The 15,171-nt window shown below is 39.6% G+C and overlaps 2 protein-coding genes across 2 annotated transcripts; both read right to left on the reverse strand.

The window, feature by feature from the left end:
* Positions 1 to 507: 507 nt before the first annotated feature.
* LOC115040959 (high choriolytic enzyme 1-like) lies at positions 508 to 5,105 on the reverse strand. The gene is made up of 10 exons (XM_029498144.1): positions 4,948 to 5,105; positions 4,770 to 4,843; positions 4,583 to 4,610; positions 4,429 to 4,479; positions 4,025 to 4,156; positions 3,633 to 3,753; positions 3,237 to 3,415; positions 1,386 to 1,467; positions 922 to 1,046; positions 508 to 787 (listed from the first exon to the last, which is right to left on the reverse strand). Coding segments are annotated over exons 2-10 (774 nt in total). The 5' UTR covers positions 4,824 to 4,843; positions 4,948 to 5,105; the 3' UTR covers positions 508 to 785.
* Positions 5,106 to 11,445: 6,340 nt separating this feature from the next.
* On the reverse strand, positions 11,446 to 14,795 carry LOC115040947 (high choriolytic enzyme 1-like). The gene is made up of 10 exons (XM_029498111.1): positions 14,759 to 14,795; positions 14,581 to 14,654; positions 14,394 to 14,421; positions 14,240 to 14,290; positions 13,803 to 13,934; positions 13,411 to 13,531; positions 13,015 to 13,193; positions 12,502 to 12,583; positions 12,039 to 12,163; positions 11,446 to 11,904 (listed from the first exon to the last, which is right to left on the reverse strand). Coding segments are annotated over exons 2-10 (774 nt in total). The 5' UTR covers positions 14,635 to 14,654; positions 14,759 to 14,795; the 3' UTR covers positions 11,446 to 11,902.
* Between the last annotated feature and the right edge of the window lie 376 nt (positions 14,796 to 15,171).

Raw genomic sequence — 15,171 nt, forward strand, 5'->3', positions numbered from 1 at the left:
TGTAAAACAAAGACCTATTTAAATCTACCATTCATTTTTATTTTCTAAGACTATGAATTCATGGAGCTGGATGTCCATCTACAAAAGACTAAAAAAAAAAAAAAAAATTATTTCACAATCACGTTTAAAGAAACCGATCGAAGCTCTACTGTACATCTGTTAAGATGGTATAATATGATGCCTCCTATATATATATATTGTTTTTTGTACAAAACATAGGCAACACCAATGCAATTCAAAATGGTTACAATATAATGTGGCAAAATAATAATTAATTCATAATTAATTAATAATTCAAATGCTAATTGATGTCCTTATTGATGCAAAGGAAAGGACCAAAATCAACATGAATATGCTGCCTCATGTTGGCAGAAGTAAATCATCACACATTTGCTTTCATTGAGTTCAATGAATAAGAAACATCACCTAACTGCATAGATGTTAAACAAAAAACAAATTAAACAAATCTTAAAAACTAATAAATAAATAAACTAAATACAAAGCTAGTCCACGTTAAAAGAATGAAACATTTCCCTCAGTGTTTCAGATGAGCTGCAACAAGTTCCTCGACTGAACTTTGAGAATATGTTGAGGCTGAATGCTCAGAGAAGCTCACTCATAAGTCTGGCAGAATCTCAGGTCTCTGTATCACAGATGCACCACATTTCAGTTATTTTTAGACAGTATTTAGGAAGTGCAACAAATCTGGACCTTTGATGAAATCAGGATTTTAGCGTTGAAACACTTGGAGGCTGATATGTTCCATCTTTCATTGTTCAAGTTCTCTCTGGGAAAAAGACACAAACAAGTACCTGATTATAAGATTGCAATCTTAGATTTTAAATATTTTTTGTATTTCCTGTGTGCTTACATTTGTCATCAACATATTTTAGCAGCAAAAAGTGTTTATTAGGAACTCACAGCATTGGTAGAGTTTGTTAACACGGGCAATGTCGTTCGCGTTCATGGATGTGGATTGTCCAAAATCACGGTTGGGATCCCTCTTTGCGAGGATGGTTGGCTTCCCATTTTTGGAGAAGGCAAATCTTGAAGAAAAACAAAAACACAACGTTGATGTTATATTGTGCGAAACTCAAAAACACTCAGACACACAGACTCATTATTCAATTAAAGTATTTCTGCAACTAATGTTGACCTGAATAGCTTCATTTTTTTATGTATTTCAATGACAGCATGAGCTCCTGACACAATAACTTAAAATCAGTTTGGAGAATTCTGTTACAACTTTTAGCAAATGATTATTCTTGCTTTCAAACAAGTAAACTCAAGTCGAAGAAAAATTTGAGTTCACACAGGTAATGAAATAATCTATTGTATCTTTCTATAATAAATATATATGCACATAAAAAGCTGCTTGTACTCACTTGCTGTAATGCATGACAGAGTCGAAGTCATATGGAGTTCCAAGGTTGTTAGTCTTCACCTTGTTAAAGTTGCGTTCCCTTCCTGCACAGACAGCGAGAACAATTGAAATACAAGCCAGCTAATTATTTATTTTATGCATGTTAGCATGTGAATGTAAATTCTCCCACTGTACCCATCCCTCACTGAGCTGCTGATACGGCTCTAGACTCTTTTTACTCTGTTTTTGTTCTAATTAATCTTCTCCATACTTATTATTATTACGATCGGGACAAGTGTGCTAAGTTCTGGGTAGTTGATATTCCCATTTTTCCTAAAGTTATTCCCAAAAACCAGCAAAAATTCTCCATAGGAATGAATGGGATCCGAAGAAAAATCGCCTCCAAATTTCACCTATTTTCTCAGTCGTGTAGCTCTGTCATACATGCACCTAGAAATGTCATTCAAACTTTAAAACGGAGGAAATCTTGTGCTCTTTCCTTTTTCTCCTAAACGGTACGGTTTTCGAACTACGAGCTCTCAAAGGAGCAGTCCGATTCACTTTTTCCTCAAAGTTAGAGTGGAGCCGCTTGTTAACTAGAGTGAGAGCACTGTGAAAAAGTAACCCACATTTTCATTTTTAACTCGAGCTCACAGCCAAACCGTGAAAGGGAGACAAATGATTTTTTGGCAAAACGTAGACAGGTCTTGGGATTCATAAAATCTAATTTTTACAGCTCTGCTCCTCTCCAAATTTAAACAGGAGCGCTCAGAGCACCAGCAACACCTGGTTTTGCCCCAATTGACTGCAATGCAAATCAAGCTTTCCCTCAACACTCTCTCTTCGCACTGTCCCTGCACGCTCATTTTAAGGAATTTTCAAATCAAATAAAGGCTGTCGGAATCCCCAGACTCTTCTGTCTCTCACGGTGTTTTCGCTTTTTGGACCGGAGCTACGGTTTGCTCACAATTCGAAGTAGTTCGGGAGGTGGTCAAAAGCCACTTTTGGGAGAGTTTTGGGGAGACTCTGAGCTCTGACCTCAGCGAATTCTCAAATCACCGTGGCGACCGCAGGTCCCTCAGCTCAGGTCTGTGGATCAAACCCACCCCACTTTGGAGCCTCACTGCTTCGTCATAATTTGTCACAGAAATGCCGTTCAAAGTTTAAACGGGTCAGAAGACCTTGAACACTCACACATATACACAGACACACACATAGACAGATATAGACACACACTCACACATATACACAGACAGAAATAGAGAGAGATATAGACATGCACTCACACATACACAGACACACACACAGACAGATATAGACACGCACTGACATATATACACAAACATACACAGAGACAGATATACAGACACACTCACACATATACACAGACACACTCATTGAATCAAGCTCAATCAGTTCTCTGAAACTAAATTTCACCAGGAAGGCTTTCGACAGCATGATGGTACGTGGGTTGCTCGTCCAGGCAAGTGGCGACGGACGAGGGCACAATGGGTGAGGGGACGACGGACAAGGGGACGACGGGCGAGGGGACGACGACCCGTGGTACTTCAAAATTTCCCTGGAATTTTCTAGTTGTTCATACAGCTCACCTCCTACAACACAGCTTGGTTAGAAAGACAATTGAAATGTATCTGTATGCCTACATATTTTTGCCTTTGTCACTATGTGTCTGTGAGTCACACAGTAGCCACACCTTAATTCCCAGCAGCTGCTAATTCTAAGAATGACTATATGACAATAGCAAACTTTACAAATAACTCTCTTAACTCTGAAATTTGTGCCAGAACAAAATCCTCCACTGTTCTCAACACAATCCCAGAACTGTGAAGTAAAGGTTTGTGTGTGAGCTGACCTTCCTGAATATTCTCGGTGAGGATGCGGACGTGGTTGTCCCTGTCAGAGCGGACCTGCTCATGGTGGAAACCCAGAGCGTGGAGGATCTCGTGCTGCACTATGTCAGTGAACAAACAACCATTTCTCCTCAGGGAGACCCGTTGTCTTCCACCCTGACGGCCCAGGTAGGACCAGCACCTGATTAACACACACAGATGTAAAAAGAAAACTGTTACATTTCCAGTCTCTTGTGTTCTTGAGTCAATGGTTGATCTTTTCTGTGAGTCAATACTGACTTCAGCTCAGAGAGAAAGAAAACACAGAAACATAAGCTGTGAAGCTGGAAGGCACTGTGCACCACAAAGCTAGATGGCAGCAAATCATTACCTTTGTGTGTGTGTGTGTGTGTTCCTACCCAGATCCAGAGAAGAAGTAGAGATAATCCCTATCTTGCTCCGTTTTCCACTTAAAGCGAATGCAGGTTGACTGGTTGAAGCTCACCAGGGTTCTGATGATGACGTTTCGTTCATTTGTAGCTGCAGAGACAAAGCAGAAGCTGCTTGGATGGTTTTGTCCAAAGAGGCTACTAAAGAATCACTGTGACATTGTCACTGTCAAGTGTTGAGTTAAATTGAGTAGACGTTAAAACTGAATGTGTAATTATTTAAACAGTGGAGCAGAAAATACACACTGATATTGAAGTACATCATTTCTCTGCTGGAACATTGTTGTTGTTTTGTTTGCTCCTTTTCACTACAAATGCTGCTAACGGGTTGACTCAGTTCTAAAGGTCAAAGAGCTACTTACAGTACGAACTGGAGATACTGACGGGAATCCAAACGTAGCGTCCTGTTTTAGGCCACTTGCAGCCTGTGGCTGTGCAGGGGACTGCGTTCCTCTTCAAATTTGGCACAATGTCACCGTAGGTCAGGCGTGTTGCTGCAGAACCAGAAACAGACATCACTTGGATTATTTTGTATTTACATTCTCAATTTTTCTACAAAAACTAACAAGCAACAGTTGTTTTCAATTTGATTGGTTATTTAAAGTTTGTCAATGACAAGAAAATTGTGAAAATGGCCATTCTGACACCTTCACAGAGCTAAAAATCTTCTTTCACATTTTCCTGAATAAATCTGATCAATTATCTATCTTTACAAAGTCTCACTATATTTTCATATATTTTCATTATAGCCATAGAAGTCACTTACATACGCCTTCATTGACTTTTTCAATGACTGCAGAGACGGACATAGATAAGTCTGGGAAAAACAGACGACATCAGAGATAAGGAGCAGAACTTTCATGTGAATTATCTGCGTTGGGGATTTTCATATCTGGGAATTTCTCCATTATTCTGCTCACCTCTTTCACCGAGGTCATCAGTCAGACCCTGCATGACATAAAATTGCAAGTCATTATTTTTTCTTCATATCTAATCACAAGGAAGGTCAATAAAGTCCTTTCAAAATTCAATACATGGTCAGTTTTCTTTGTCAAGCAGACATCATGAAGATGCCTGGACCTCGCGTGGTAAAAAATGTTAACTCACTGGAGGTACAGCCGTCAATGAGAAGAAGAGCAGGAAGAGGAAAACCGGAGTCATGATGATGATCCTCTGTAGTTCTGAAAATACAGGAGAATGTCAAAAGTGTTGGTCCACTGAGGATTTTGGTGCGTGCTAAATCAGACGGATTAGAGTAGAAGAAAGTTGAGTCAGTTGAGCTTACCTGTTAGCCCAGGAGGAGGTGATGAATGCAGCAGCTGCTCAGCTCATCACTCCTTATATGCAGCTCTCACAGGGTGGAGGAATTTTTTTAGCCCCATCTGTCAGTCACTGTCAGAAAAAGTCTGCCCACAATGCTTTACAGTAAAGAGATCATTCCTCAGCGCATTGGCACATTGAGCACATTGCTCCTACGCAAAGCAGGTTGTTTATTGACAGATCAATCCTTCTGAACAAAGTCCTCAATATCAAATGACGTCTTGTCCAGTTTGACGAAGAAGTTTTTGGTCTGAGAACCAGGAAACACTTTTTAATTTTTAAAGCTTCTCATAAAAGGGGACAAAAGCAAATATTGAGGGATCATGCCTGTCTATACTACCTGTATAGACCTGTGGATGGAAAACATTTGAACAAAAACTAGCAGTTAAAATAGAAACTTTTGAACAAGAATGGCTTCTTTTCTCCTTCATAGACACATCTGATTGCTTTTATTTTTGTTGTTTTATAATATTTTTTGATTTATTCCAGCCAAACTACATCAAGGTCCAAAACTGAAAGATCAAAATCAGGGAAAAGCTAAATTTGCAAACACCAAATATCAATATCTATGCAGAATAATAACAAAAATTATTATGTTTAATCATGCAATTGGAAAAAAGACTATTTTACTAATTGCCAATCATCATCTTGAAGCATTGAGCTTATTTCAATCAATCTAGTTAAAACTCTGAGTTTGCTACTCCTGTACTGAGGGAATTTCTGAGTTTTCTGCTTCAGAAAGGTCGCTAACTTGAACTCTGAGTTGTTTATTTTGCTAACTGACTCTGAATCTAACCTGGTTTTCTCCAAGAGACCTATTTATCCTGTCTCCTCCTCCTTACAGAACCAGAAACACTGCTTCATTTCCTCATTCTTTCTTTCTGGAGAGGAGCTCCAGCAGATTGCAGGAACAACATCGGACATATCTGTCCAGAAGAGTGAAACTCTGGGAAGAGCCTAGGGTTTCTGGGAAACCCTCAGGTAGCTTCAGGTGGGGGCCCTGAGCTTGAAGTAGTAAACAAAACTGTGCTCAATTTTGGTGTGTAGTGTTTGTTTGAGCCACTGTTTGATTTGGAGAGCCTCAGCGTTGAGCAATATCTTTCTCCCAATGGGTGTCATAACAGACCAGGAGCCTCTGATCAGTGACTTTAAGACCCCATAAGGCAACTCGTTAAAAAACCCATAACAATCACACCATAGTTGCACAATCATGAAAACATGTCATTTTTGCTCCCTTTCATCTGCTGTGGCCCGAAGCATCCAGCCTTCAACACTGACAGTTTTATTTGTTGGTGTTTTCTCCTCTCCATTGCAGCCTGCCAGAACAAAAGCGTGAGTCTTTGAATTCTTCTATTTTTCAGATTATGACTTCTCACTGAGTCATTAATAGATTGCTTCTTCTCACGAATACAATTCAACAGCACTCCAAAACTTGATCATCCACAATGACCATTAAGTTCAACCAGCATTCCCCTAAAATCAGACTGCATCATAGATGAAATGGTTTGGTTTCCAGCAGGAAACATCACCTGCGGGAGGAGGAAACCAGAAATGAGGCATGACTGAAATTACTGAATTGTACTTTCTGTCACTCAGACTAGTTTCAGTTTGCATACTTCAAATATTAAGAAAGACGTTTCTTGTGTTTAATTTCCTAACAGCTTCGTTGTGAAGTTTTTGGGTATCATTTGACGCTAGAAGCCGCTACAGTTATGCTTCTATTCATCGACTCCATTTAAAGGCTCATATGGACTCTGGGGCAGAAGAGTGAGGCCAACCTTCATTCATAAAACTGCTTAAGGCTTAGTGACCATCAGGGAGCGACTCTGCTGCTTGAACACAGGAGTCACTTTGTATTGAAGTCGATGTGAAAAGGACCCTACTTCCCAATTTATTAGCTCAGTAAATGTTTTCCTCATAAGTTTGTGGTCTGTCTTTAATTTGACATTTTCCTTATTACAACATGATGTTCATCTTTATATGATGGTCCCATTTATTGGAAAATAGAGGCGATACATTTTGGTGTGGCTACCGTGTGATTGACAGACTGTACCAGAAATGGTGTAGTTGGTCCTGAGAAAAAAAAGTACATAAATAAAAAAACTAGTGGGTCATTTGGATCTTTTCTATTCTGTTGTATTTTGGTTTGTTCTGGTCAACGCACCTGGTAGATTGTGATGAAACTGAAGTCTGTGTCCTAATGTGTCTAATTCATTTGATGATTATGTGGCACCAATGTTCGAGTGGATCCACGTGATGAGAGCTGCAGCTCACAGCACAAACTGATCACAACAGGTGTTTGATGGCCAAGCAGCTCGCTCTCCATCACGTCCTGCCTTCCACTCAAAATTCATGTGTGGTGATGTGTGTGTGTGTGTCTGTGTTGTGGTTGACTGTGCTGCCATAGAAGTGAGAACTATTGAGTGGAGCTTATTATGTGTGAGAGGTTGTGCTGCAGGTGGATCTGTCTTCAGCAGTGTCAGATGGAGGTAATGAGAGAGTGTTTCTCCTCTATGAGGCCCTTTAAGACCTGGGTGGGGGGTGGGGTTAGGATCAAAGTGTCCTATATACAGTATTTATACAGCGTCAATTTAAAGACACACTCACTTAACACACTGAGACCTGCTCCCTAAAGAGAGAAAACCATTAAAGCCGAATCAAGCAGACACCATCAGCTGCTCCATCATTTCAGTGTCCACTGAGTTTGCTGTTAATCCGAACTGATCAGGCTGAACACCAGAAACTTTATTCGACTTTAATTCCTGTGCACTAACAAACGTAACTAATTAACTTAGCTAATAAAAACTTTGTGTTTCCAACAAATTTGTGGAGTCTGAAGTTGAGCTGCTTCAGTTTGGAGATTCTAAAATCAGAACACACTGTGAGGAAACCTCGCTGAGAAAAGACACAAAGACCAATATCTGCTGGGAGGAACGGGACCAGAATGAGGTGTAGTCAACATCAGGAGCTGCTGCTGACGGTGTGTGAAAATATAATGACCTCCTTAGTGACATTTGAGTAATTGGAACAAAAAGCACCTGAACAACAGTCTCTCTCTCTCTGCAGCCTTTTTTTATTTTTTTTATTTTTTCGACTTCCTCGCTCTTCCTGCGATATAAAACCCACAGCTGAACACAACAAGATCGAACTGTGTTAAGACTCACAATAAGCTACTGGAGTCTGTTTAGGGAGTCTCAACAGTTCCTGCTCCACTTCACAGAAATACTTCCTGGAATAAGAAAGTGTCACATGACTGCTGATAACTTTAGACCCTTGGGTTGCCTTGAATAATTCATCCTGGATGATTTACTGAACAATAATAACAATAAAGAAGGAAAACATCATAAAGTAACAATAAAGAAGGAAAACATCATAAAGTAACAATAAAGAAGGAAAACATCATAAAGTAACAATAAAGAAGGAAAACATCATAAAACAACAATCAAGAAGCAATAAATCATCCTGGATTATTTATTGCAGCCATTTCACATTGGACGCCATCATAGATTAAAATGTTTCACCTGCATTGTGCTCATTGTTCCTGCTCTGTTATAGGATGTAAAGTGTTGCCATAGAAGTGGCAACTATGGATTAATTGACACTCAACACAAGTTGTGATGAATTCCCACGATTGGAATAATTTAACTGTGCATTACCATTAACATTTTTTGTATGTTGTTCATTAACCAGTCACCGAGGCTTTCACGCTCTCTCTGCAACAAGGTTGTTCGAGGCCCAAAGTAGTTCTCTTTGACTTTTTACCACAACTCCAGTTGAACTGTATTTTTTTTTTTTTTAAATAATAATTCCAGGAGACAAAAACATGCAAGGAAATATTATGCGAGAAAAGTGAAACTAATGTTGCTATTTCTCGATTTATTTGATGAATCAAAATGATTCGGGACGATGGTGACATGAAACGTTCTGATAAAATAAGATGTACTTTTAATGATTACTCCGTAGAGGAATTTAAGCTGACACAGAAGCACAAAAGGAAGGCATTTTAGTAAATAGGATAAAAACTAGAAAAGAACTGAAAATAAAAAGGCTAAGAACTGTTAAATTGTCATGTTATGACTGCGTGCTAATTTTCTTTGGTTTTTACATGCAAATGTTTTTTCACAAATTAAACTGAACACATCTTCCTTTCCCACTTCCGTCACTTACATCTTGGACACATGGACCAATGTCCATCAGCTAATTAAAAAGTTGTGTCCTCTGACAAATTTTTTGTAGTCTGAAGGTGAGCTGCCTGTAGAATCTAAAATCAGAACACACTGGGGGGAACAACAACAAGTTCACACTGTGTTAAGACTCACAATAAGCTACTGGAGTCTCTTTAAGGAGTCTCAACAGTTCCTGCTCCACTTCGCAGAAGGAACAAGAAAGTGTCACATGACTGCTGATAACATTCAGTACATTCAGTCTCCATCATTTCACAGCAGATGTTTTGGATTTGATAACTGCTCTGACAGCCCTAACTGGGAGGTGACCAGACATTTAGTGCCACAGCGACAGTCTTGACTGATTTAGACTTGATTTACTCTTTAATGAGGATTCATCATCAGGAATTGTGAGCTGCTTGTGACTGACATTGAATTTGGGCCCCAGAGACTCTGGATGACCGGCCAGTCGATAGCTGCTGCTTGAGAATAGTTTGAGCAGCTCTAGATGTTCCTGTCAGCTCTGATCAGTGTGATGGAGCAGAACGCTGAAGAACAAGGCAGCAATGTGTCACAAAGGTTACTGCAGTATCGGAAAGACCAATATCTGTCTTTGCTGGCTCTCAGTGTGAGAGACCATCCGGGTGGGAGTCTGTAGTGAAGCCAGCAGCTCTGTGATGTTGCTCTGCTCATTATGAACAGGAAGTCTCTGGGAGATGGACAAAACCAGAACTCCCAAATCAAGCAGTTGAGCCAGTTTAATTTATTCTCACCTGCCCATTTTCTACTGCTTGTCTGTTTTTTGGTCACGGGGGTGCTGGAGCCAATCCCAGCTCACACTGGGTGAGGGTGGGGTCACCCTGGACAGATCACCAGTTCATCACAGGGCCAACACACAGAGACAGACAGAGACCAACAACCACTCACACTCACATTCAGACCTACAGACAGTTTAGAGTCACCAGTTTCATCTAACCCTCTGAAATTTTCCTTTCATGATGAATAATTCTGATAATTAGCCAGAGGGGAGTGCCAATGTTTTCACTGCTGTGTGCAGGATGTTTGTTCATCTTTGATCTATGTGAATACCTTTGAATGTTGGCGACAATATTAAATATGATATTTATTAACAATAATTTTGCTTAAGTTGGTTGATGTGTGTTTTTTCCATGATCTCTGTAGCCTGAGTAGAAAGTGAAGTACAGCTGAATCTTTCTTGCTCTCTCTCACACACACACAGTGGGGATTACTGGTGTTTGTCTGTACACATTTGTACCCATGTGTGAGTGTGTGAAAGCCTGCGGCATGTTAGACGACGGGGGCGCCTCTCAGAGCTCACTCAATTTTAGTTTTGGCCAGGGAAATGATTTAACGTGCTGAGCTGGAGGACGAGACACTTCTGTCAAATAAACAGCAAAGGCAAAGAGAGAGAGCGAGGCCGACAAATGGGAAAGAGGGAGAAGTGATATGTTTATGTGGAACGACCTTTCACTTGGTGTCACCAAGAACTTCCATGATGAGGCTGGAGTTGATGTTTTGATTTCTTTGTTTGTCAGCAGTTGTGAAGACGAGAAGGTCCAATCTGCATTCTGTACAGCATCTCTTCTGTGCCACTTTCTTGCAGAGCTCTCACCTCCTCTCCATTTCTGAAGGGTGTCCTTCAGTGTCCTTGAGAAAGCTTCGCTTACTATAGAACATGAAAATGTCTCATCTTTTGTATCATTTCAATGAACATGCTTCTCTTCATTGGATTTCCTTCAGGAAGTGATCTTTTATTAGACAATATAAACGAGGACATTAAGTAAACTTTGTGTCTGCGCTCCAGTGAGACCCACTAAAAAATGAGAAACTTCACTGTAGGTGTAATAAAATAAAAAATAAAAACTGTCACACTGATTGAGAGTTATGTCAACATGCTGACATGGTATCTGTTTGTGGCTGCTATTCCTGACAGTGAGTCACCATCCTGTCTTTAAGGTGCAGGTGTCATACTGTGAGTGTGTGGTGCCTCAGCTGAAACCGAGCAGAAGATATTTTTGGAAACACGCAAAGAGAAAATGACTAAATAAGTTTGATAGACTTTACTGTAAATACAGTATAAAGACTTATTTTAACCTACCAGTCATCTTTGTTTTCTCAGACTTGAACTGATGGAGCTGGATGTCCATCTACAACAGACTGAAAAATCTGATGTGAAGTATTTACACAATCACGTTTTAAAAAAACTCCTGATCCAAGCTCTACTGCTCTAAGATGGTTTAATGTGCTGCCTCTTTTTGACGGAAATAAATCATCACACATTTGCTTTAATTGAGTTTATTGAAGAAAAAACATCTCACCTAACTGCAGAGATGAAAATGAAATCATTTATAGTAATCCAATCAGCAAAATTAAACTTGTCCACTCTGTACCTGAAAGCGAATTTATGATTTAAAAGAAACAAATCTTAAAAACTAATATAAAAGAAATAGAAAGCTAGTCCACGTTAAAAGAATGAAACATTTCCCTCAGTGTTTCAGATGAGCTGCAACAAGTTCCTCGACTGAACTTTGAGAATATGTTGAGGCTGAATGCTCAGAGAAGCTCACTCATAAGTCTGGCAGAATCTCAGGTCTCTGTATCACAGATGCACCACATTTCAGTTATTTTTAGACAGTATTTAGGAAGTGCAACAAATCTGGACCTTTGATGAAATCAGGATTTTAGCGTTGAAACACTTGGAGGCTGATATGTTCCATCTTTCATTGTTCAAGTTCTCTCTGGGAAAAAGACACAAACAAGTACCTGATTAAAAGATTGCAATCTTAGATTTAAAATATTTTTTGTATTTCCTGTGTGCTTACATTTGTTATCAACATATTTTAGCAGCAAAAAGTGTTTATTAGGAACTCACAGCATTGGTAGAGTTTGTTAACACGGGCGATGTCGTTCGCGGTCATGGATGTGGATTGTCCAAAATCACGGTTGGGATCCCTCTTTGCGAGGATGGTTGGGTTCCCATTTTTGGAGAAGGCAAATCTTGAAGAAAAACAAAAACACAACGTTGATGTTATATTGTGCGAAACTCAAAAACACTCAGACACACATACTCATTATTCAATTAAAGTATTTCTGCAACTAATGTTGACCTGAATAGCTTAATTTTTTTTTATGTATTTCAATGACAGCATGAGCTCCTGACACAATAACTTAAAATCAGTTTGGAGAATTCTGTTACAACTTTTAGCAAATGATTATTCTTGCTTTCAGACAAACAAGTAAACTAAAAAAAATTTGAGTTCACACAGGTAATGAAATAATCTTTTGTATCTTTCTATAATAAATATATATGCACATAAAAAGCTGCTTGTACTCACTTGCTGTAATGCATGACAGAGTCGAAGTCATATGGAGTTCCAAGGTTGTTAGTCTTCACCTTGTCAAAGTTGTGTTCCCTTCCTGCACAGACAGCGAGAACAATTGAAATACAAGCCAGCTAATTATTTATTTTATGCATGTTAGCATGTGAATGTAAATTCTCCCACTGTACCCATCCCTCACTGAGCTGCTGATACGGCTCTAGACTCTTTTTACTCTGTTTTTGTTCTAATTGTTCATACAGCTCACCTCCTACAACACAGCTTGGTTGGAAAGACAATGTAAATGTATCTGTATGCCTACATATTTTTGCCTTTGTCACTATGTGTCTGTGAGTCACACAGTAGCCACACCTTAATTCCCAGCAGCTGCTAATTCTAAGAATGACTATATGACAATAGCAAACTTTACAAATAACTCTCTTAACTCTGAAATTTGTGTCAGAACAAAATCCTCCACTGTTCTCAACACAATCCCAGAACTGTGAAGTAAAGGTTTGTGTGTGAGCTGACCTTCCTGAATATTCTCGGTGAGGATGCGGATGTGGTTGTCCCTGTCAGAGCGGACCTGCTCATGGTGGAAACCCAGAGCGTGGAGGATCTCGTGCTGCACTGTGTCAGTGAACAAACAACCATTTCTCCTCAGGGAGACCCGTTGTCTTCCACCCTGACGGCCCAGGTAGGACCAGCACCTGATTAACACACACAGATGTAAAAAGAAAACTGTTACATTTCCAGTCTCTTGTGTTCTTGAGTCAATGGTTGATCTTTTCTGTGAGTCAATACTGACTTCAGCTCAGAGAGAAAGAAAACACAGAAACAGAAGCTGTGAAGCTGGAAGGCACTGTGCACCACAAAGCTAGATGGCAGCAAATCATTACCTTTGTGTGTGTGTGTGTGTGTTCCTACCCAGATCCAGAGAAGAAGTAGAGATAATTCCGATCCTGCCTCCTTCTCCACATAAAGCGAATGCAGGTTGACTGGTGGAAGCTCACCAGGGTTCTGATGATGAAGTAGCGCTCATTTCTGGCTGCAGAGACAAAGCAGAAGCTGCTTGGATGGTTTTGTCCAAAGAGGCTACTAAAGAATCACTGTGACATTGTCACTGTTAAGTGTTGAGTTAAATTGAGTAGACGTTAAAACTGAATGTGTAATTATTTAAACAGTGGAGCAGAAAATACACACTGATATTGAAGTACATCATTTCTCTGCTGGAACATTGTTGTTGTTTTGTTTGCTCCTTTTCACTACAAATGCTGCTAACGGGTTGACTCAGTTCTAAAGGTCAAAGAGCTACTTACAGTACGAGTTGGAGATACTGACAGGAATCCAAACGTAGCGTCCTGTTTTAGGCCACTTGCAGCCTGTGGCTGTGCAGGGGACTGCGTTCCTCTTCAAATTTGGCACAATGTCACCGTAGGTCAGGCGTGTTGCTGCAGAACCAGAAACAGACATCACTTGGATTATTTTGTATTTACTTACTCAATTTTTCTACAAAAACTAACAAGCAACAGTTGTTTTCATTGTAGATTGTTCAATATATTATTATTTTGGTAATTTTATTAGTTATTTAAAGTTTGTCAATGACAAGAAAATTGTGAAAATGGCCATTCTGACACCTTCACAGAGCTAAAAATCTTCTTTCACATTTTCCTGAATAAATCTGATCAATTATCTATCTTTACAAAGTCTCACTATATTTTCATATATTTTCATTATAGCCATAGAAGTCACTTACATACGCCTTCATTGGCTTTTTCAATGACTGCAGAGACGGACATAGATAAGTCTGGGAAAAACAGACGACATCAGAGATAAGGAGCAGAACTTTCATGTGAATTATCTACGTTGGGGATTTTCATATCTGGGAATTTCTCCATTATTCTGCTCACCTCTTTCACCGAGGTCATCAGTCAGACCCTGCATGACATAAAATTGCAAGTCATTATTTTTTCTTCATATCTAATCACAAGGAAGGCCAATAAAGTCCTTTCAAAATTCAATACATGGTCAGTTTTCTTTGTCAAGCAGACATCATGAAGATGCCTGGACCTCGCGTGGTAAAAAATGTTAACTCACTGGAGGTACAGCCGTCAATGAGAAGAAGAGCAGGAAGAGGAAAACCGGAGTCATGATGATGATCCTCTTTAGTTCTGAAAATACAGGAGAATGTCAAAAGTGTTGGTCCATTGAGGATTTTGGTGCGTGCTAAATCAGACGGATTAGAGTAGAAGAAAGTTGAGTCAGTTGAGCTTACCTGTTAGCCCAGGAGGAGGTGATGAATGCAGCAGCTGCTCAGCTCATCACTCCTTATATGCAGCTCTCACAGGGTGGAGGAATTTTTTTAGCCCCATCTGTCAGTCACTGTCAGAAAAAGTCTGCCCACAATGCTTTACAGTAAGGAGATCATATGTAATGCAATAAATCAGCACATTGCTCATACGCAAAGCAGGTTGTTTATTGACAGAACAATGCTTCTGAACAAAGTCCTCAATGTCAAATGACGTCTTGTCCAGTTTGACGAAGAAGTCTTTGGTCTGAGAACCAGGAAACACTTTTTAATTTTTAAAGCTTCTCATAAAAGGGGACAAAAGCAAGTATTGAGGGATCATGCCTGTCTATACTACCTGTATAGACCTGTGGATGGAAAACATTTGAACAAAAACTAGC

The sequence above is a fragment of the Echeneis naucrates genome, chromosome 3, assembly GCF_900963305.1.
Source record: "Echeneis naucrates chromosome 3, fEcheNa1.1, whole genome shotgun sequence".
Classification (NCBI taxonomy): domain Eukaryota; kingdom Metazoa; phylum Chordata; class Actinopteri; order Carangiformes; family Echeneidae; genus Echeneis; species Echeneis naucrates.

Bases quoted from the DNA above. Each gene is read 5' to 3' on its own strand.
- LOC115040959 (XM_029498144.1), bottom strand. From the start codon at position 4,823: ATGACTCCGGTTTTCCTCTTCCTGCTCTTCTTCTCATTGACGGCTGTA. The intron at 3,416-3,632 runs GTAGGAACACAC...TGTGTTAATCAG, and splicing joins TACTTCTTCTCTGGATCTGG to GTGCTGGTCCTACCTGGGCC. The intron at 1,468-3,236 runs GTCAGCTCACAC...CTGTCTGTGCAG, and splicing joins CACCGAGAATATTCAGGAAG to GAAGGGAACGCAACTTTAAC.
- LOC115040947 (XM_029498111.1), bottom strand. From the start codon at position 14,634: ATGACTCCGGTTTTCCTCTTCCTGCTCTTCTTCTCATTGACGGCTGTA. The intron at 14,422-14,580 runs GTGAGTTAACAT...TATGTCATGCAG, and splicing joins CATTGACGGCTGTACCTCCA to GGTCTGACTGATGACCTCGG. The intron at 14,291-14,393 runs GTGAGCAGAATA...TGTTTTTCCCAG, and splicing joins TGATGACCTCGGTGAAAGAG to ACTTATCTATGTCCGTCTCT.